This window comes from Symphalangus syndactylus, chromosome X, assembly GCF_028878055.3.
Source record: "Symphalangus syndactylus isolate Jambi chromosome X, NHGRI_mSymSyn1-v2.1_pri, whole genome shotgun sequence".
Classification (NCBI taxonomy): Eukaryota; Metazoa; Chordata; class Mammalia; order Primates; family Hylobatidae; genus Symphalangus; species Symphalangus syndactylus.
Window position 1 is genome coordinate 105,289,270 of NC_072447.2, and position 23,244 is coordinate 105,312,513.

Genomic DNA, 23,244 nt, shown 5'->3' on the forward strand with positions numbered 1-23,244 from the left:
CCCTGGGTTCAAGCGATTCTCTGGCCTCAGCCTCCTGAGCAGCTGGGATTACAGGCATGTGCCACCACGCCCGGCTAATTTTGTATTTTTAGTAGAAAAGGGGTTCTCCATGTTGGTCAGGCTGGTCTCGAACTCCCGACCTCACGTGATCCGCCCACCTCGGCCTCCCAAAGTGCTGGGATTACAGGCGTGAGCCACCGCGCCCGGCCCATATACTTTTAATACATGTGGAATTAATAAAAACGTCCATGCCTCCAATTCCGTGGCTACTTTACTGTCTTCCTTTTTCGGACAAGTCCCTCAAAGGTAGCGCTCTTGGCTCCTTCCTTTGCTTCTCCCCTAACACTGTCCTCCTGAGGTGCCCTCTGGATTTCCTCCAACCCCGGCAGGGTCTGCCTTTCCGGGTTGATACAACGACCTGCCCTGCATGCCATATCCCAGGCGCGTGGGCACCAAACTGTGGAAAAACCGATGAACGATGTTTTCTGTTTCCGATACTCTGCCTGCCAGAATCCCCCGCCGCACCGCCCCCCCCGCCCCCCCACGAAGCACATGGAACCCACGGACTACACGAGGACAGAGGTCTGCTCTCCCTTTACCTCTCCCATTTCTTCAACTATGCTTCTCTCGGCTGTCACGCCCTTTCCTCATCTCACTCCATATACGCACAGGTTTAGCAAATAATATGCACGCTGCTGGGACGGGCCCAAGCATTTCCCTCCCTTGATAGGGCGGAACTAAAATGCAAGCGCCACAGCTGTCAGCAAAGGACTTCCCTGTTACCATGGTAAAGCCGCTGCGCCTTTATTATGGTTGAGGAGTACTTGCATCAACCTAAGAGAAAATTAATAAGAAGGAAGTCTGCAGGCTGAAACCCTTCAAATTAGCCTGGACTCGCCTGCATCTGGTTCGGAACAGAGTTAATCTCAGGGGTGGGAGTTTAGCCTTCCGGCGGACGCAACTCGCGCCTGCGGCTAACAGAATATCGCCAGGGGAGGGGCTCTGCGTGCGTTCCGCCCAGGCACTTCCGGCTCACGCGCCGTACGGAAGCGTGCCCAGCGCTGGGCTTGTGCTCCGTACGGAAGTGTGCTTTGGCGCACCGGAAGCCGACTCAACAGAGCTATGGCGGGTTTGACTGTGAGAGACCCAGCGGTGGATCGTTCTCTACGTTCTGTGTTCGGTGAGAGGAATTCGTTGGAGTCAAGCCTCGGGGAGGGACTCCCCTCTGCACCTCCTATCTCATGAATCGCTACCGGAGCCGCTGACGGTTCGGACGTGCAGTTCTCCCTGCCTATCCTGTAGGGCGTCCAACCTGGTGGACTCATGAGCAAAGGGATGTTCCCATTCTGCCGAGATCTCGTAGGCTTTCCGCAATATCAGTGGGGAAGTTAGACTAGCGTTCAGCTTCTGTGCGTTTCTCCTTTCATGAGCTTCAATTATTCTCTAGAGGAGAAGGCGCACGGCAACAGCTCCTCACTGTCCCGTACTACTTCTCATCCTCTGCCCCAGAATACAGACTATATGCTGAGAGTATAGATCCTAGTGTCCACTTCCTGTCTTCTCCTAAGGACTTTCATCCTTTGCTTTTTATCTGTAACATTTTAGTTCATCAGTAGTGGTAGCGGCCACCTGGTGTCCTGAGAGGGCTTGTAAGTGAATGAATGAATGAACTATTAAGACCTCCTCAGAGGAATTTTAAAAAGGATCGAAACGATTCTGAATTATCTTTTTGGCTGAAATAAGTTGTTTTTAAAAATACGTGTGATTATTTTAGAGTACCATTTGAAAGGGACATGACAAAGTAGTTCAGAATACTTTTTAAACATCCTTCACTACATTCATCGTCATTCTCCCTTAAATGTTGTATGTGTGGAAATACATATGAACCTGTTTTAAAAATTATATTAAATAACATTGATATTTTTTGTAGTCACTGATGAGACTTGCAGATCTTTAGGTAAATACCAGTGCCGAAGTATTTATTTGCAACAAAGTTAAGGAAAATCTAACATTTGTCAGATCAGTCTGAGAACTAACATTTGAGAGTACCTACACATTTTGTATTTAGTTTCAGTGGTATATTTCCTTTGTTAAGAGGTCTGAAGAAATACAATGGAATTGGGATTGGAGAACACTATTTTGAATCTTATATTTGATGATATAAGTAGATGCTCTATTGTTTACTTTCTCACTAAAGATCTATGTTATAAACTCAGAATTTTAATGTTACCTATTTTCTTCCTTAGTGGGGAACATTCCTTATGAAGCTACTGAAGAGCAGTTGAAGGACATCTTTTCTGAGGTTGGACCTGTTGTTAGTTTCAGGTGAGATCCCCTTTTACTTCATGGTGGGAGCTTAAAAATCACCACAGATTTGGCTCTTAGTAATAATGGCAGGTTTTCTTCACTGGTGACTTTTCACATACATTTTGTTCTTGTAACAGCTTTATTGAGATAATTGATATACTATACAATTCACATTTATTCTTACCTAAAATATGTTTTTTTCATTAAAAATGTTTTTTAGGCAGGGCACAGTGACTCACGCCTGTAATCCCAGCACTTTGGGAGGCCGAGGCAGGCGGATCACCTGGGGTCAGGAGTTTGAGACCAGCCTGACCAATGTGGTGAAACCTTGTCTCTACTAAAAATACAAAAATTAGCCGCCATGGTGGCGCATGCCTGTAGTCCCAGCTACTCGGGAGGCTGAGACAGGAGAATTGCTTGAACCCGGGAGGCAGAGATAGCAGTGAGCCAGGATCATGCCACTGCACTCCAGCCTGGGCAACAGAGCAAGACTCCATCTCAGGAAAAAAAAAAAAAAAGAAAAAGTTTTAAAAAATATTTCTGTGAGGCTGTCAGAGATATAAGGTTATTTATGTTACAGTGGGCCCAATTAAAGCATGGCAATGTTAGCAGGAACCCTGTATGTGTGTAACATTTGTTCCTGACACTTGGTTCTTCTCTCCAGATTGGTATACGATAGAGAGACAGGAAAGCCAAAGGGTTATGGCTTCTGTGAATACCAAGACCAAGAGACAGCACTTAGTGCCATGCGGAACCTGAATGGGCGCGAATTCAGTGGGAGAGCACTTCGAGTGGACAATGCTGCCAGTGAAAAGAACAAAGAAGAGCTGAAGAGTGAGTACAAATCCAACTTGGATGCAGTATGAGTTAGTAAAGATGTAACAATGAAGATTTTCCATTTCTGATATGTTTTAGAATATGCTGAAATGGTTAGCCACACAGCTTGTTTATTACTTGACTGACCTGATGTGCCTGAGTTAGGCAAGTATTATATGTATCTTTTTAAAAATTTTAATAAATTTTTTTTCAAGTAATTGTCTGAAATTTCTATACCCTTGCTCTGGATGGAGCAGGGCAAGGCCTCAAACCATTTCAAAACTGTTCTGGCAAGCACTGTAGGAATGCATAGGGTCACTGCAGACCTAAGCATGCTGGAGGCTTGCTAGTAAGTGTATATCTTTAAGAAACAGAGAAAGTTGACATTAGAAATTCTTCAGTTGCTCCAGCCTGGGTGACAGAGCAAGACTCTGTCTCAAAAAAAAAAAAAAGAAATTTTCCATTGCTAAGGAGTTATTTCCAGTTAAAGATGAATTCAAATTCATCAAGCCATTAGTAGTACTAACTATGGCATTAGTCATTTCCTGTCACTGTTTTCAGGAATTTTTGAAATTAGCGTATTTTTCTCTTTTAACCTTTTGTTTCTGAAATGACTTGTCAAAAGAAGTCAATGTGCCTAGTTCTCTAACTTAGGTTAACATTATCCTTCCATGTGATCATGATCCCCAGCTTTCCTCTGAGAACAGAGAATACACTCTCACTTTCCTCCACAGAAACGAGGCTTTCACATCATTTATTTCTCAGCTCTGGAGAATCTAAAATTATCAGCTGGTTCTTACAGCAGCCCTGAAAAGTAGATATTTGAAATGATTTAGCTTTTTGTTTTGCCTCCCTAACTTTCTTGTACTTTCTTCTTGATTAGGCCTTGGCACTGGTGCCCCTGTCATTGAGTCACCTTATGGAGAGACCATCAGTCCTGAGGATGCCCCTGAGTCCATTAGCAAAGCAGTTGCCAGCCTTCCACCAGAGCAGATGTTTGAGCTGATGAAACAAATGAAGGTGGGAGGAGGCATTAGGTTATGAATAAAGCAAATCACATCAGGTTTTCAAGGAGTTACTTGAATTAGTTCCCTGAGCTCAAATAGAAATTGTCTGTGGACCACCATTTCTTGCACCTTCAATATTCTGTATGTACACAGTATATTTTACATTTTGTATGAAGAGCTTTCTATTTTTGTACACAAACACAGCTATCCAAACAATCCAGCTGGAGTTTTGTGGCCTATAGATGTCAGACGTAGATATTAAAATTTGGCTTTTTTCCTAAATGATAGTATCACAGTATTCGAAATGCCTCTTTCTTCTCCTGCCTGCCATGACCAAGGTTTTTTTTGTGCCATGCAAAAACTAATGATAAAGAGCCTCTTGAATATTACATTTCTCAGAGGGTAATGGCTCTAAATCACTATCAGTTTCTAAGTCGTAAGTATTAAACCTGAATCTGCTTGTCTTCTCAGCTCTGTGTCCAGAATAGTCCCCAGGAGGCACGGAACATGTTGCTTCAGAACCCTCAACTGGCTTATGCTTTGTTGCAAGCGCAGGTAGTGATGAGAATTGTGGATCCGGAAATTGCCCTGGTGAGTGCTTCTGGTTCTTTTATGGAAATGGTCGGGTAAACCTTGAGTGGGATAGGAACTACCTGATTGCTTTGTTAAACAGACAGCTCATAGGTTTGTCTTTTCACTTTTTAGAAAATTCTGCATCGCCAGACAAATATCCCAACGCTGATTGCAGGCAACCCTCAGCCAGTCCATGGTGCTGGGCCTGGCTCAGGATCCAATGTGTCAATGAACCAGCAGAATCCTCAGGCCCCTCAGGCCCAGTCTTTGGTAGGGCTTTATCCCTTAACGTTTTTTTGTATCTGTCTTAGAATGTCATTTTCTTTTTAGGAGAATATATTGAAAGAAGAATGGTCAGGAACCAGAGATGATAATTTCAATTTCCAGGCATAAAAGCAATTTCCAGGTTGCAGAGCACATGACATCTGAATGAATATAGATTCGATTCCAAGTTTGTAAAACAAAGAGATCCTTCCTGTATGCCCTTTTCTTATAAGCTAACTTTGTGTGTATGTGCATGCCTGGCACTGTGGTTGGCACTTCGTTATTCCATATGCATTATCTCATTTAATCCTCAAAGCAATTGTATGAGGTTGGCACTCTTATTATCTCCATTCTTACTGATGAAAAAAGTAAAGCTTGCTTTCAAAGCATGATGCAAAACCCTAAAGCCATAAAAAATTGATATATTTGAAAACTAAAAAATTTCTATATAAAGAAAAAAAAGTATCAAAGACATGACAAATTGAGAAAAAGTATTTACCACACATGTGATGGACAACAGACTAATAAAGAGCCCATAGTCATGCACAAGAATGTTTATTGCCTTAGAGTGAAAAATTGGAAATGTCCTAAATGTACATCAGTGGAAGAATGGAGAAAATGTGTGGTACATTCATCCAGTGAAATACTGTACAACAGTTAAATAAACTACAGGTATCAACATGAATAACTTTGAAAAACATAATTCCATACAGCAGTTAAGATGAACTAGGATACATAATGTCAACACAAATAACTCCAAAACAGTAACATACGGACATGAAACTAAGTGAATATGGATGCATTCCCGAAATGTAGGATATATGTTTCTGCATAAATCCCCAAAATATGTGGAGTGAGTTGCAAAATAATATATTGAGTATGTAATGATTCATATAAAATTAAAACATTAAGAAGACGTCTTAGTGGTTATCTAAGGAGAAGAGAGCACAGGATGCAATTGATGAAGACCATACAGGCCATTGGTTTATTTTATTTACTTATTTATTTCCTAAGCTGGGTGGCTATTTTATTTTCTATATGATTTGTATATCTGTAATTTTTCATAATAAATTTTAAAAGGCCTCCTATAAATTAGTAAGAAAATTTCCAACAACCCAGTAGAAAAATGGGAAATAGACATCGATATTTCACAAAAGTAGAAATGTAAATATATAAAAATGTATTCAACCTCAAAATAAGATAATATAGTAAATTATCATTTATATATGTAATGTTATAAGATAATGTAAATAGAAACTACAATAAGCTACCATTTTTCATCTCTCAGGTTGGCAGAGGTACAGAGCAGGGGCCAGCAAACATTTTTCTGTAAATGATCAGACAGTAAATATTTCTGGCTTTGCAAGTCACAGGATCTGCCACAGCTACTCTGCCATGGTAGTATGAAATCAGCCATAGGCAATATGTGAACAAGTGTGTGTGGTTGTGTTCCATTAAAAGTTTGTTTATAAAACCAGGCAGTGAGCCCAATTTGGCTCATGGGTCATAGTTTGCCAACCCCTGCTCTAAATAAATACATACATTTTCAGAGATAGAAAAAAAAAACTAAGGCCCAGAGAGGTTAGCTGGTCCAAAAACTGACACAATTGTAAGTGGCAGATCTAGTTCTGAACCTGGTTTTATCTGACCTCACAGCCAGTTTTCTCTTAACTACTTTCCTATACAGCTCTTCCTTTTCTTTTGTAGAGTTTTGTGTTCCTTAAACGTGTATGTAATTTTTTTTATATAACTTGGCTTTTATTCTTTATTTATTGAACTGTTTCTAATTCAAGGGACTAGTCAGTTTTTTGGGGAATGCACAGATGAAAAGATGACATTCTCTTTTTCTCAACGAGTTTTAATGTAGCATTAAAAAAAAAATTTCACATTCCCCCAAAACCAGAATTATATCTAAGGACAGGAGTGAGAAAAGATTGGTTAAATTTAAAAAAAATTTAATTTTAAAAACGTGGACTACCAGCAGTTGTTTTTTTTAGAAGAGTCCCAGTCTCCTTTTATGTTTTTTGGGTTTAGGGCTTTTTTTTTTTCTTTTCTTTTTTTTTTTTTTTTTTTACTCTTATTGCCAGCCCCAATCATGCAGTTAACAATAGGTGCTATGTGCTGCCTTGCCACACAGATAAGACTTGTCAATCTCTACATTGAGAATATGTTCCATCTTAACCGTGTTCCATATAACCAGGCTCATGCCGTGTATTGCAACTTGCTTCTGTGGAGTTTAAAGTGTGTGACAAATCTAATGCTGCATAAGACATGCCATACAAAAAGGATGTTTAGTAGTATATTTGGGGCTGTTCATTTGAAGAGGACTTTTAAGGTCATAGACTTAGTATATTGAGTATCCACAGGGGCATGTACATACTCTGTTTTTTTTTTCTTGGTCAGGGTGGAATGCATGTCAATGGCGCACCTCCTCTGATGCAAGCTTCTATGCAGGGTGGAGTTCCAGCACCAGGGCAAATACCAGCTGCTGTCACGGGACCTGGCCCTGGTTCCTTAGCTCCTGGAGGTAAGTTTCATTTAGTCTTCACCATTTCAGTACTTGCTAAAGTTTTGTCATAGCCACTGTTGCGGTGCAGCCAAATATGATAATGGGATCCTTAGGTAAAATTAATACACAGCTGGAAAGTATATATCTTAGGTGGAGGAAATAGTAGATTTCTTACGTTAAATCCTATATGTCTAATTATAAGAACAGGGAAAGGGACAGTAGAGTGAAAGAGCATCGTAAAACTTCCAAGTTAACAAGGGGGAAAATGGAATGAGTGGAAACGAAATCAAGCCAGCAAAAATAGAGAAAAGGAAAAAAGGAAGAGACAGTGTAAAATAAGTAATAATAAATGTAGAGTAAGATGGAAGGAATAAAAACTAATGTAGTTGTTACTCTGCTAAATATGAATGAACTGTTAGATTAGGTTCAAAAGCTCATGAAGAAAACACAAAAAATACAAGGTCACATTTGTTATATCATATTAAACTGACGTAAAATTGTATTTTAACAAACATAATCAGAACAAACAACAAAAGGGAAAAAGAGAAATTTAAAAGCTATATACATTTATTGAAAGTGTATAGATTGGCAATTAATGAGTATTGCTCATATACTTGTAACTGTTCCTTATTCAACAATTGTAACTAAGAAGATTGAGTGAAATAATGATTCCCCATATGAAACATCTGTATGAACACATGATGTATTACCAATATTTAAAGTTTTTTTATGTAACAAACTTGCTTTTTGTTAATTTATCTAATCTAGGGTAGGTTGAGTACAACACTACTCATGGAGAATGATTTAATTCTAAATTGTTCTATTCTGTAGAGAATCCAGTCTGCAGAGCTAAGTTGATGAGGAATGGAAGAAGAGATTTTTTAAAGAAATTTCTGCAAACTCAGGAATTTTTTGTATCTACTTTAGGATTGTTGTGTATCTACTTTATCCTAATAGAGTTATACTTGTATTTAAATTATCTTCCATGACAGGAGGTCCATGGGTAAGTGACATTGTTTTCCTGTATTATAGAAGAGCTTCCTGCCAAGAGTTTGGTAACCAATGAGATGAATTATTCTTATTGAAGTCACTATTCTGTCACTGAAACATAAAGTACAAGTTGTAAATATACTAACAAACCCCATCTTCTCTCTCATTGCATTGTTGAATATCTTCCTTTGTAGGTTTCTGCTTGTGGAGCAGAATGAGGAAATTTGTAAACTCAGCCACTGTTCTAATTTTTCTTTTCCGCTGTTCTAATTGGTGTTTTTTCTTGTCTGCCCTTTATCTTCTAGGAGGAATGCAGGCTCAGGTTGGAATGCCAGGAAGTGGACCAGTGTCCATGGAACGGGGACAAGGTAAATAAATATTAATGTCTGACTAATGTTAATTGGTCTTGGAAGTGTTCCACATCCACAGTATCTAATATGGCAGCCACTAACCACCCATGGCTATTTCAATATTAAGTTAATTAAAATTAAGTAAAATTTAAAACTCAGTTCCTCAGTCACAATAGCCACATTCCAAGTGCTCAGTGGCCATAGGTGACTAGTGGATACCACACAGGACATTGCAGATATAGAACATTTCTATCATCGTAAAAATCTATTGGACAGTGCTGGTCTAGGCTTTCCACCTGGTGATTCAGAGTCCAGCTGTACAAGAATTGATAATGAAGCAAGTGGATCGTTTGTTTCCTGATTCCTAGTCTAATAATTCCACTGACATGTTCTCTCTCCCTGTATGGATATCTGTTGACTGAGTAAGGAATTTTAATAATGAGCATGTAAATATGTGGCTGGGTATGTAGAAGACTAGATTTAAACCCCAGAGAAAACTGGGAGGGGATCATAGGTCTGTAAAGCCTACTTAATGAACGTCTGTTGTGCCGTGGCTGTACTGCTATATACAACAGTAGCTGCCGCCCCAAAATCTCCACATTATTTCTTCATGTTACTGGAGTTTGAAGGACAAGAAAGTGCAGTGGTTCAGTTGGAAACAATGTTAGGAGGAGAGATGGTAAGAAAAGAGAAGGAACTGAGTGCATACTATATGCCAGCCACTTTAATGTTCATAAATAATCTTGTGAGTTAGGTGGCAGCACCTCAGTTTTACAGGCAAAGAGTTGGAAGCTCAGAATAAGTTACTTTCTCAAGGGGACAAGGTAAGTAAATATTAATGTATGAGTAATGTGGACTGGATTTTGTGCTCTTATTCTCTCTTCCAACTAGTAAGTGGCAGAGCTAAGATTCAGAAGTCTTTGATTCCAGAATCTGTCCTCTTTCTGTCACTCCACACTGCCTCTGTTAACTTCCAAGTATATTCTTCAGTGTCTTCTACTCTTATTCCTTGGGAATAAGATGATGGGAAAGACTGTTTTGGACAAGCATAGAGAAGCTTAAGGTTTTTTCTTTTGTAGCATATGGCTTATAAGTGGAACCCATTTAAAAAGCAAAATATTGGCCAGGCACAGTGGCTCATGCCTGTAATCCCAGCACTTTGGGTGGCTAAGGTGGGTGGATTGCTTGAGCTCAGAGGTTTGAAACTAGCCTAGACAACATGGCAAAACCCCGTCTCTATAAAAAATACAAAAACTAGTTGGGCAATGGTGATGTGCACTTGTGGTCCCAGCTACTTGGGAGGCCGAAGTGGAAGGATCACTTGAGCCCAATAGGTTGAGGCTGCAGTGAGCTATAATCGGGCACCACTGCACTCCAGCCTGGGCAACAGAGCAAGACCCTGTCTCAAAAGAAAAAATACACACACACAAGGCCGGGCGCGGTGGCTCACGCTTGTAATCCCAGCACTTTGGGAGGCCGAGGCGGGCGGATCACGAGGTCAGGAGATCGAGACCACGGTGAAACCCCGTCTCTACTAAAAAATACAAAAAATTAGCCGGGCGCGGTGGCGGGCGCCTGTAGTCCCAGCTACTCGGAGGCTGAGGCAGGAGAATGGCGTGAACCCGGGAGGCGGAGCTTGCAGTGAGCCGAGATTGCGCCACTGCACTCCAGCCCGGGCGACAGAGCGAGACTCTGTCTCAAAAAAAAAAAAAAAAAAAAAAAAAAAAAGAAAAAATACACACACACACACACACACACACGTATACACACATACATACATAAACATATTAATATACAAGCCTGTGGTTTTTACACTGGGGTTGGTTGCTGAAGTGACAGAATTAACTTTTTCTTGTTAGATGTCTGACAGCAGGACGAACTCCCTGGCCAAATATCTCATATTTTCTCTAAGCATCCCATGCTTTTGTGCTATTGTACGCCCCCCTATCCCCACCGCACCACTGTCAATAGATCATATATGTTCCCCAGAGTATTTCTGCAGTAATGAGAAGGTATTAGAGTTTCAGTCATACTTCTACCTGTCATGGGGCCAGCACTCAATCCATCAGGTTTTAGCTGTTTAACGCATACTTGCACAAGACATCTTCCTGTTATAGTTGTCTTCACCTTTTTGTCAGAAATTGGCAAAGGGAAATGACTCATGTTTTGAGGGTATTTCCAGGATGTCTTCATGCAGAGACAGTGAGATTAGCTTTCTTTTATAGTTTCCTTCAGTACCCAGCAGAGGAAGCAAGAGTCTTTTCGTGTGTGCCTAGTTTGTCTTTTCCTGAAATCCATGCTGCTTTTGTACATTTGTAATGCTGAAAGGAGATGGAGATGTTTGAGAAGATACTTCTTGCTTCGCTGCCATGTTTGTTTAGTGTTGGTACCCATGTCATATCGTTAGTCTTTGTTTGCTGTTGTCATGATGTTTATTATCAAAGACTTGCTGTGGCAGAGTATTTCTTGTGGAGTGATATTCTCTTTCATCATGTAAAGTTCATTTACTGCATTTCCCCATCTGATACGTTTGACAGCAGAAATTTTTGTGCTTTAAAATGTGACAAAAATAGAATTGCCGTACTTCAGTTATGGCCGCTTAAGAATGAATCTTGCCTTCCAGATTCAGTGCAGTTTCTTTTATGTTTTGCTTCTGAAACTACATTTATGTTCTTTGCATAACCAGAAGATTCAAAACTATCCTTTTTATGTATTTTTTTTTCCTAATGATTCATAAGGAGACCTAAGGGAAAACTAGTAGCAGAGGTGAAAATCGAAAATGTCAGGTTATTCCCACCTAGATCAAACCAGTGCCCCCATGGGATTCCCTTTCAAAAGCTATCTGGTCAAAATGAAACTGTTTCAGAGACCCAAAGGAGCTAGTGTAGTTTAGGGAGATTTTGTAGCCTGGAGCAAGCCGATGAACTCTTGGCTTTTTAACTTATATGTGTAAATCTCAATCTCCGTGTGTGTGTTTCTGCGTGTGTATGCAAGCTATTTTAAGTGTCTGCTCTTTCTCCTTTTGAACTTACTGCTTACCTAGGAACCCTACAGCACTCGCCCGTGGGACCCGCCGGGCCTGCATCAATTGAGCGAGTTCAAGGTACCCATTGTATCTGTGGGTTTCCTTTTGCTTGTGGTGTTCAGGGTGGGACGTTGAGAGGAAAAGAGCTGCTTGGCAGTCATCCTCGCGTTCAGAACCCAAAAGGGTAGTGTTTTTGGGTTTTTGTTTTTGAATTTTTTCCTGTTGAGGCCACAAGCCTAAGATTGACCTCTTCACACAGGGCAGAGAACATGGATGATATGGGCATCTGTCCGAGGCTGTACTCCCTCCCTACTGGTGTCAGGAGGCTTGGATGGAATAGCAGTCTGTAAGGAGACAGCGGGTTCTTGCAGAGCCATGGCAGTGTTCACATATGCCAAGACTCTACCTCTCTTTTGTGACTCTGGTCCTTGAACTAAGATTGATTAGAAGGAAAACCAGGAGCATAAGTTTCTCCAGGTCGCAGTGCTAGTCCTTGGCAGGTTGCTCCCCAGTTTGCTCTTTATATAATTCCATCCATACCTCTGACATGGCACAGATTCTGCCTACACCCTGCTTCTGTTCTTGAGCTGCAAGAGGATTCTGCTGTGGTGAGGTTTCACCCACTCTAAGGTGTCTGAATTATGTTGTCAGTGGTATATAGAGTCATTTCTTGTTTGCTTATGTGTCTTTCACAGCAGTAACTCCCCGTTTGTTTCCCCGTCAGTGCCGATGCAAGACCCCAGAGCAGCTATGCAGCGGGGATCCTTGCCTGCCAATGTCCCAACCCCTCGAGGCTTGTTAGGAGATGCTCCGAATGATCCACGGGGAGGCACTTTACTTTCTGTAACTGGAGAGGTAGAGCCTAGGTAAGCACTAACATAGAAGGAAACAGTTGAATAAATAAGAATTGTCCCTTCTTCCCTGAGAACAAAACCTTTCTGTACCAGTTGTACCTGTTTGCCTACTTCAAAAGATAGATCAATATTTATGGCCACTGTCAAAGGATAAGCACTTCTCCTAAGGCAGAACTATGTACTTGAGTATGTCATTTTGAGCTACTGTATTTTTAGAAATTGGAAATTTTAGTATACATACTTGAACAGGGAAATTTATAGTAGTGGAAATATTAATAATAGCAATAATAGGCCGGGTGCAGTGGCTCACACCTGTAATCCCAGTACTTTGGGAGGCCAAGGCGGGTGGATCACTTGAGGTCAGGAGTTCGAGACCTGCCTGGCCTACATGGCAAAATCCCGTCTCTACTAAAAATAGAAAAATTAGCCGGGCGTGGTGGCGGGTGCCTATAATTACAGCTACTCGGAAGGCTGAGGCAGGAGAATCTCTTGAACCCAGGAGGTGGAGGTTGCAGTGAGCTGAGGTCATGCCACTGCACTCCAGCCTGGGCAACAAGAGTGAAACTCCATTTCAAAAGTAAATAAATAAATAAAATAATAATAGCAATAATAATAATTGACATTAATGGGGATCATACCTCTGACTCTGCTCTGAGTACTTTACTTGGATCATCTTATTAAATCCACAAGATCCTGTGAGATGGATACCGTTATTAGTCCCATTTTACACATGAAACTGATGTGTGGAAAAGTTAAGTAATGTGTCCAATATCACACAGCTAATAAGTGATAGAGCCTAGATTTGAACCCATACAGCCTGAATCCAGAGCTCATGTTCTTATGCATTGTTCTGCAAACTCATACATACAATGAATATTCATTGATTCCTCCCTAATTATGAACCAAATACAAAATTCTAGAATACGTGGATTTATATCTCTGTAGCTTTTCTTCCATCTATTTGGTGTTATTGTTAGTATTCATAGACTGTTTACATCAGCTCTTTGTTGGATGTTTACTTACTGATCTGGTTGGTACTTTGTTGTTTTTTTGTTCTATTTTAAAATATAACATTTTTCTCCATCTCCAGAGGTTACTTGGGACCACCTCATCAGGGTCCACCCATGCACCATGTCCCTGGCCATGAGAGCCGAGGACCACCCCCACATGAACTGAGGGGAGGGCCATTACCCGAGCCCAGACCTCTAATGGCAGAACCAAGAGGACCCATGCTAGATCAGAGGGGTCCACCCTTGGATGGCAGAGGTAAGGGGAGATCACATTGCAAATGCCATAATGAACTCAGCTGTCTTAGGCTCTAATCTGGGATAAAGAATGCTGGAACAGTAGGTTTGCAAGCATCTTTAAGGTTTATCCGCAAATCTGAGAAACTGGGGAGGAGACAATAGTCTCATATGTTAATAGCTGAGGGGGCAAATGTGACTAGAAGAGATTTCTATCTTTCTTGGATTGTTCATCATTCTTGCAGTACATGCAAGTAGCTACATAATGGTTTTCTTACAATTTTCTTTATAGGTGGGAGGGATCCCCGAGGAATAGATGCACGAGGGATGGAGGCGCGAGCCATGGAGGCAAGAGGGTTAGATGCCAGAGGATTGGAGGCCCGTGCAATGGAGGCCCGTGCGATGGAAGCTCGTGCAATGGAGGCCCGAGCGATGGAGGCCCGTGCGATGGAAGTCCGAGGGATGGAGGCCAGAGGCATGGATACCAGAGGCCCAGTGCCTGGCCCCAGAGGACCTATACCTAGTGGAATGCAGGGTCCCAGTCCAATTAACATGGGGGCGGTTGTCCCCCAGGGATCCAGACAGGTATGTGTAACACTGACTTCTGGCATCCAAGTGAAATCTTGATCTATTCAGGAATTGATTATTGAGCCTAATTATTACTGCCTTCTGACTTGGGCTGTTTCTTAGCTTATTAGAAAGGGAAGACTCGGGTCTCCCTGTAGCTTCTCTATCCCTTAGGGTGGTGATTTTCTGGCTGTCAGGATTGTAGTTCAAAAAAAAAAACAACCTTATCCCACAATAAGTAGCTATTCATTTGGGGCAGAGCCCCTGAAAATTTAGGGATTAGAAAGTAGTCTTCATTGGGGTACAAACCACCATCATGTACACGGTTTTTTCCAAAATATACTTGCCCGGATCTCATTCCAGGTATAACTCAGAATCTCTTATCAGTAGGATCTGAGCATGGATAGTTTGAAAAACTTCCCCCAAATGATTCTAATGTGAACCCTGACTGGGAACCCTGGGTTAGAGTATATGAAGAGCTGTTAGTGGCCATTTAGATAATCTTAGGTTTACAGAGACCTGTGTTAATTTATTGTCATCACATAGCCTAAGTGAACAGTGGAATGTGAAAGGCAGTTGATTAATAATCACCTTAAAAGGTGTGGAACCGAAGTCTTATCTCCTCTCTTTTATTTGGGTCTCTCTGCCTGTGTGTACATGCTCCCTCTTCATCTCCACTTGGTTGTGGAGAGGTGGTATGTGTGTTTCTTCCTGAGTTTTTATATGCTGGCACCTTCATTTCCTTCTAACCGCTCCACCTTCCTTTTCCCACCTTCCTCTGTGTACTTCTCTCTTCTATTTTTTTATATGTCTTCCTCCCCATGTCTGTGTGTATGAGAGAGAGAAAGATAATGGCAGAGCTGGAATGGAACACATCAATCGTCTAATTCCCTCAGTTTATCGGTTTGGAAATTGAGGCCCAAGAATTCAGGTGACTTGACCAAATTCACATGACTAAAAAGTGGAAGAGCAAGGAACAGAAGCCACTACTTTTTCCACTTTACTACTCTGTCCTGTTATCTGCACATTTGTGTGTGTGTATATGTGTGGATATGTGTCTACCCCCTCCTCTGTAATATGAAATACAAATAGAGGGTTTTTTTGCTATGTGTAGAATAAAACTGTTCTCTATTGTGTTTGAAGTGTTTGTGGGCCTTGATTTTTATTGTACTCTCTATGGTCAGTAGCCTAGTAACAGAAATGGTTTTTATGCATTCATTCTGTCACTCAGCAAATATTTATTGAGTACCTACTGTGTACCAAACATAGATCTAGGTACGGGGAATACTGCAATGTGAACAGAACAAAGCCCCTTCCCCCATGGGCTTACATTCTAGTTGGGAAGACAGATAACAAACAAATAACTACATAATGCACTTATGTAATTTTACTGATAGTTCTGTGGTGCAAGACATTGCAAGTAAGGGTTGGAAGAACATTTCTGGATAATATTTTGCTCCTTTCTCTCTGCTGGTACTTGAACTTATTACCCTAATACTAGGTTTATATCATTTTCATTAGTAGATTCTGTAAAGCCAATTAGATCTGAGGCAAGAGAAAATACAAATTTTATCTTCAAACCTTTAAAAAAATTTTAAATTAATATATTAACTTATAAATATATATATTCGTTCATCTATAAAAGATATATGTATTAAGAACTTCAAGCCAGGCATGGTGGCATGCACCTGTAGTGCCAGCACTCTGGAGGCTGAGGCAGGAAGACCATTTAAGCCTAGGAGCTTGAGGCTGTGGTGCATTCTGATCGCACCTGTGACTAGCCACTGCACTCCAGCCTGGGCAGCATATTAGACTCCCATCTTTAAAAAAAAAAACAAAAAAAAAGCCAGGATAGAATCCTGTAGTCCCAGCTACTCTGGGCTAAGGCAGGAGGATCAGTGGAGCCCAGGAGTTGGAGGCCAGCCTACACAACATAGTGAGACCACATCTTAAAGGAACCTTCCTTCCTCTCCTATGCCTGTCTCCCCTGTGGCCCCCTAGGTCCTGTAGATAATCACTTTTATTAGATTTTTCATGTTACTTTCTGGAAAATATGAATATATATTCTTATTTTTCCCCTTTCACTGTTCTGTACCTTTTTTTTAAACTTAACATGTCCTTAATTCATACTTTTAAATTAGATTTTAAAATTAACTCTAGTCCACTTAGTTAGAAACTTGTGGGCAAAAGGCTTATTATTACTAGGGTGATTATATAATTTATCATCTAAAGGAGAACATGAAAGAAAGTGCTGTTACTTTACTTGGAGGCAAAAACATAAACTGGGACTATCTTAGGGAAACCAAGATGTATGGTCACTCTTGCTAGTACTTATCTGCCTAGAACAAGCACACCTAGAAACTTAAAATGGCCGTTATTGAGTGGTTAGATCACAATTACAGTACCTCAGATTAAAGCTTCAAAAAGATTATACTCAATTCTGAATTGTGCTGCTATAAACTCATGTAACCAAACACCACCTGTTCCCCAATAACCTATGGAAATAAAAAATTAAAAAAAAAAAAGATTATACTCATAGGTGTTTCAGACCCATAATAGCTCGTTAATGTTCAGACTGGTCTCTGGAAACTTGTCTCTGGTTTCAGTATTGATAATGAACAGAACAGTGATAATATTCTAGCAGTCTGTACAAATCTGTACTAATGTTTCATCTATCCATTGTCTTTGGGAAATGAGTTAATGCATGTAAGTGAATGTTCCAGATAATAGAACTATTCTACCAAGTTTTTTTAACTTTTTAAATAAAAAATTATAAGATGTATTTGATATTTCCTTTCTTGAACAGGATACAAAAAAATAGTTCAATCAGTTTTGACTACTCAAGATCATCATTAAATAGATTCATTATTGTCTATACCATAATACAAAACATAGTTATCTCCTGTTTGGTTTCTGGTCTCCTTCACTGTCAGGCTGTCACCTGGCTCTTCATATTGCTGAAGTGGTATCTGCTCCTAACAGTTGTTTATCCGTATTTCTTTTATGTTTTGCTGCTTCTAATCTGCTGGGTAAGCAGGTAACAAGTTTGTTAACAATATGTGTTTATTAAGAGAGTACCTAAGCCCTGGGTGAATGCCTGAGTGTGAACGTAATGCTTGTATAGGGACATTCTAACAGTTACCTTTGGTACTCAAGAGGTCTTTTCCTTGGGTTCTGGTAGTCTTGCAAAGGGTTGAACTCATTGAAGATCTTAAATACCAGTAAGTATGATATCACTGTACTTGGTTCTTTCACTCAAGTCAGTCATATTTTTTGATCTACATTTAGCAGAAAGCATCTGCCATATGTTCTCTATGGAAAGCTATAAACAGCAAATGTTGGGCTAATAGCAGTCTTTTTCCTGGAGGCCTTCCCATTGCCTTTCTGCCTCTCTAACATTATGAACATCTCTGCCTCACTTGTGGGATAGGGCCCTTTGGGACAAACTACCTGTGTCTGATTGAACTAGGGTAGGGGGTGGCCCTGTGAATGTAACTTCCCCAGTGGACCAGCATACATTTTCTCTAGACTCTGTTGGCTTTCTTTTGTGTTTCCAGTGAGCACTAGTTTCCAGGGTGCTCTCAGTTTTCACTGTGCTTATTTGGCTGAATTTTGATTAATTCAGTGGTATCCAGTTGTGCTGTGTGGTATTTGTTGATGATGCTGGAGCTGTTGTAAGCAAGTATGTCGAACTTGCTAGTTGATCTCTGGCTAAACCCTGCCTTCTGCTATTGCTGACAGTAGAAAATAATCTTCAGAGTCATTGATTTGCTTTTTTTACTCATATCTGTATAGAGATCGTAATTTGTCTGGCCGGGCACAGTGGCTTACGCCTGTAATCCCAGCACTTTGGGAGGCCGAGGCGGGTGGATCACGAGGTCAGGAGATCAAGACCACACTGAAACTCCGTCTCTACTAAAAATACAAAAAAAATTAGCCGGGCGCGGTGGCGGGCGCCTGTAGTCCCAGCTACTCTGGAGGCTGAGGCAGGAGAATGGCGTGAACCCGGGAGGTGGAGCTTGCAGTGAGCCGAGATCGCGCCACTGCACTCCAGCCTGGGTGACAGAGCGAGACTCCGTCTCAAAAAAAAAAGAGATGGTAATTTGTCACATTATTACTGAATTCAGGTTACCTATACATTAAAAATGCCAAAAATCTCTCTTTTTCTCTTTGTACACATAGGTCCCAGTCATGCAGGGAACAGGAATGCAAGGAGCGAGTATACAGGGTGGAAGCCAACCTGGCGGCTTTAGTCCTGGGCAGAACCAAGTCACTCCACAGGATCATGAGAAGGTAAGCAACACTGTCTGACTGCCTCCTTATGCACAATTCTAGCCTTTTTGATTCCTCTTTTCACAGTTACCATGTGACGATCCTGGGTCTTCAAAGTCCCTTTGGAGGTGATGTTTATTCTAACTTAGAACTCTTTTATGATATTGTTACCTGAAAATTTGTGAGTCTGGTCCTGAAGTTCTTAATGGATGTGAAGTTCTTAAGTGGATGTAAATGGCAGCTTATTTTAATATTTCACACTCATCTGCCAATAGCAGGTTTTTCTTGTTCAGGCCAGATTGACCTGAAAATCCACACCCTTTTTCCTTCCCTTTCTACTTTATCCCTAAAAACAACAGTAGATTCCCCATGATTATATCTTTCTGTTTTTATATTTGACCATTGTGGGGAGCTTATGTCTGATGGAAAGGCTAAAATTTGTGAAAAAGAGAGACTTTCAAAACAGGATTAAAACCTGAAGGATTTCCAGGGCTCACAGATACCATCTTAGTCTCCAGGAAGTTTGAGTTCGTGAAGTTGTCTGTTTTGAATTGTCTAATCTTAGGTATTTTAATTTATACTTGTTCTTTTCATTGTACCTTTTCTCACCAGTTTTTTTTTATTTTTTTATTTTTTTGGAGGGGAGCTGTTGGTTTTTTTCTGTGTGAAATGTTCTTCCTTTTTCCATTTTGCTTCATATCCCACTACAGTAGCTTTTTAGACAGAAGCTGGTGGTGGGTTTTTTGTTTTGTTTTATATTTTTTAGCTGCCATCATTAAAACTCACTACCTTTTTTTTCCTCTGTACAGGCTGCTTTGATTATGCAGGTTCTACAACTGACTGCAGACCAGATTGCCATGTTGCCTCCTGAGCAAAGGCAGAGTATCCTGATTTTAAAGGAACAAATACAGAAATCCACTGGAGCACCTTGATAGGTGAGCAGACTTAATCCCATCTGAGTAGGACTAGCTCCTTGTCTGTTCTGGGTATATACTTTTAACCTTAACCAACAAGATTTTTCTCTCAGCGGCCCTCAATCCACTCAGCTAGTCTCTTCTTTACCCTTCAGTAGGTCAGCTCCTATAGGGATAGAGTAAAGCTATACAATATTTGTTCAGTTGTTGAATTGCTTATAATCTTTCCTAATGACAAAAGTAATGTATGATCAGTTTAATAAAAGTAATCATATACAGAAATGTAGAAAGTGAAAGGTAAAAAGCCCTGTTTCCTCAATCTCATTCCCCAGACAAAACCTCTAAATATAGTTTGGTGTATATCTTTCTACAATCAGTTGTATTATTTTATTCCAAACTGCCCTGTCAAAATGGAAAAAATACAAAGCATTTCAATAAAATGTGTAAATATTTTGTTTCCTGTATTTATTTTATAGTGAATATTTTGATGTTGAACTATTGCAGCACATAATTTAAGGTAGTAAATGTCCATCATCACCATCAGTTTCTATATATTTTGGAAATCACTGTACCCTGCTACCCTTATTTTTCTTGCTCATCATTTAGGCAGAAAGAATCCAGGGGCCAAGCACAGTGGCTTAGCCCTGTAATCTCAACTTTGGCAGGCTGAGGTGGAAGGATTACTTGAGACCAGGAGTTCAAGACCAGCCTAAGCAACATAGTGAGACCTATCTTTACAAAAATTTTTTAAAAAATTAGCCAGGCATGGTGAGATGCGCCTATAGTTCCAGCTACTTGTGAGGCTGAGGTGGGAGGACTGCTTGAGTCCAGGAGGTCAAGGCTGCAGTGAGCCATGATTATGCCACTGCACTCTAGCCTGGGTCACAGAGTGAGACCCTGTGTCAAAAAAAAAAAAACAAAAAAACAAAGGATCCAGGTAACCTGCTTCATAATGATGTGACAACTTGATTACACATACATGTATCAGTGTTTCTTTTTTAAAAAAATTTCCCCAGCATTTTGTATTTTATAAACAATTCTTTTTTCTAAAAACAGTTTAAAATTCACATTGCCCCACTATCAGGTAGGACAGCACAATTTAAATTTCTACTTTTTACCCCATCCGTAATTCCTATTTTTATGTTATATAATAGTGAACTCATTTAACTGTTAATAATTACCACTCTTACAAAATATATCATTTTAATCCATACTTGTGATGTCTTTAAACATTTAAACTGCAACTATGCATCAGATATGTATTTAGACTTTAAATGAATTAATGAGAAGCTATCATAGATAGAAGGCTCGGTAGACTTTTGGTACCTTAACATTTTATTCCACAAACCCCACATATTCTTTTTTTTTTTAGTAAAAGTATAGACTACCTATTACATTCAGAGGAATAGGTAAAAATTATTTCTTTTACTAATTTACTTAAGCCAGAGAAGGCATTCCCTACAATGTGAGAAAATTACTGCTTACTGTTTCTGGATAGTGGAGGTAGAAATGTTTCTGAAATTTCTTTCATTATATTTTTGCTTATAAGATGTTTAAGGCCTTGCATATTAACCACAAGGCAAAGTTTTTGTCTATTTTTTTACCTTTTATTTTTAAATAATCATAGACTCAAGGAAAGTTGGAAAAATAGTACAAGGAGTCTCATGTACCCTTCACCCAGTGTAGTACAAAACCAAGAAATTGACATTGGCACATTACTGTTAACTTGACTACAAACTCAGTTTTCACCATTTTAAAAAAACTATCATAATTTGTGTATATGTATGTGTGGTTCTATGCAATTTTATGTGGGCAAGATTTTATTATGTGTCTACTGGTGTTTGTGCATACCATGGCTAAAGTGTTGGCTTTTCCTCCATCCTATACCTAGCTGGTTGTGATCCATCTCTGCCATCATGGACAGGCTTCTATACTTCTATACTATTGTCATTAGAGATGAATGGTTCTCAAACAGGGGCAGTTTTGCCCCGTAGGGGACATTGTCTCGAGACATTTTTGTCTTGAGACATTTTTGGTCATCACAACTTTAGGGAGTATGGCATGCTACTGGCATTCAGTGGATAGAGGCCAGAGATGCTGCCAAACATCCCATAATGCACAGGATGGTCCCCCTCACCCACTTCCCAATAGCAACTAGTACTCCAGCCCAAAATGTCAGTAGTGCTGAGGTTGAGAAACCCTGCTGCAAGGGCTGATTGCTTTGAGGAGTCAGGAGGCAGGAGACAGACACCTTGCAAATCTGTCCTGGTGATTTAATTGTTTGCCTGTCCTCCCTCCCCTAGCCTTTTTATTTTTTTTCGTGAAGTTTTTCCCGAAGAGAGCTTTGTCTTCACTTCTAATGGCTTTATCCTAACTTCTTCTTACAGGTTTTCAAAAATACCTGGCAAGAAATCTGGAAATTCTATAACTTTGTTGAAATATTGAAAAAAAGATGACCTGCATCCTAACCCTTGAATGACTCAAATCAGTGCCAGGTGGAGGACTCACATCACCTTCTCTCAGAACAAAATCACTTCATTTTGTTGTCTTAGTTTGTATATTTTCTGTGACTTGAAATAAACTTTGAACACAATTTTAGTACACTGCAAATTGATACACATGACCTTTTTGCTTTTAAAAAGCTTAACACTAAGGGTGAAACCTTAGATGTGTTTTCTACCCTTACTGCAGTATTGTACTTTAACATATTGCCATAGTTTTGTTTTTATTTTAAGTTAACCATTATTCTTCTTGATGATATTTGAGAATTTCTCAGAAGCAATGTTTTCTGGAACTTGGTTTTTGTTTAGTTTGCTTCCAGTAAGAATTATTATAAGGCTTTGTCCTCTGAAAATATTCTAGCACTTCTGAGTCTTCTGGGAGAAAATAGCACATGCTTAGAGCTATAAAATGGTCAGAAGGCTAACAGAGCAAAGAGCCTAGCACAGCCGTGTGTTTAGTTTAGAAAAATCCAAATATCAAAATGCATTTGTTTCAATAGCAGGTCTGAACATGTATAATTCAGAGTTAAGACAAAAATTGTTTTAGCACTGGTTTGAGTGTGTCAGCAACACAAGAGACTGTTGACATTTACTTGTGTGTTCTTAAACTTATCAGTCTAGGCAGTCAACTTTGAAAGTTTAAAAAGCCACTGATTTTTCACATGTTCAAGATGAAATAAAAACAGAAATCAAATGAACAAAATACATTTCATCCTATCTTCCAGGCAGTCCCTAACCTGCAGCCATACCCTGTAACTACATTTATTCTGGGAACTTAAAACACAGAAAAACCTAAAACTTGTACATTCTTCTCATTTTAAGTGGACCAAATGTAGAGCACAGTCAGATTGCTCATTAGGTCTGCTCCTGCCTGCTTCCTTGCGGATAGGTATGAACATAATTAGTGCCATTAGCTCTAATCTATGAGTCTTATTGCCTAGTATTTCTCTCTCTCACCGCCGCCTCCTCCTCTCCCCCCACCCCAACCCCGTCTCTCTCGTAGTGGCATTAAGGAGGAACATGGTTTCTCTCCATCAGGCCAACCTCAAGA

The 23,244-nt window shown here is 40.1% G+C and overlaps 1 protein-coding gene, 1 non-coding gene and 1 pseudogene across 5 annotated transcripts; 1 reads left to right on the forward strand and 2 right to left on the reverse strand.

Annotated features, from left to right (window-relative positions):
- LOC134736033 (peptidyl-prolyl cis-trans isomerase A-like) overlaps positions 1-729 on the reverse strand; it is a 20,401-nt pseudogene extending 19,672 nt beyond the window's left edge.
- On the forward strand, positions 672-22,302 carry CSTF2 (cleavage stimulation factor subunit 2). 4 transcript variants are annotated; one of them, XM_055269403.2, is made up of 15 exons: positions 759-1,180; positions 2,247-2,325; positions 2,972-3,141; positions 4,007-4,143; positions 4,602-4,721; positions 4,836-4,973; positions 7,371-7,494; positions 8,772-8,834; positions 11,860-11,919; positions 12,566-12,707; positions 13,786-13,961; positions 14,232-14,524; positions 18,689-18,799; positions 19,588-19,713; positions 22,080-22,302. In XM_055269403.2, the coding sequence occupies exons 1-14, from the start codon at positions 1,123-1,125 to the stop codon at positions 19,708-19,710; spliced, it is 1,794 nt and encodes a 597-aa protein (XP_055125378.1). In that variant the 5' UTR covers positions 759-1,122; the 3' UTR covers positions 19,711-19,713; positions 22,080-22,302. The 4 variants fall into 4 exon arrangements, with proteins under 4 accessions (XP_055125379.1, XP_055125378.1, XP_055125380.1 ...); XM_055269404.2 differs by lacking the exon at positions 11,860-11,919 and having other exon boundaries at positions 672-1,180; XM_055269405.2 differs by lacking the exon at positions 11,860-11,919 and having other exon boundaries at positions 7,422-7,494.
- Positions 3,340-3,472, reverse strand: LOC129476583 (small nucleolar RNA SNORA9). Its single transcript, XR_008655011.1, has one exon. It is a non-coding gene; the product is annotated as a small nucleolar RNA SNORA9 (small nucleolar RNA).
- Positions 22,303-23,244: the final 942 nt, after the last annotated feature.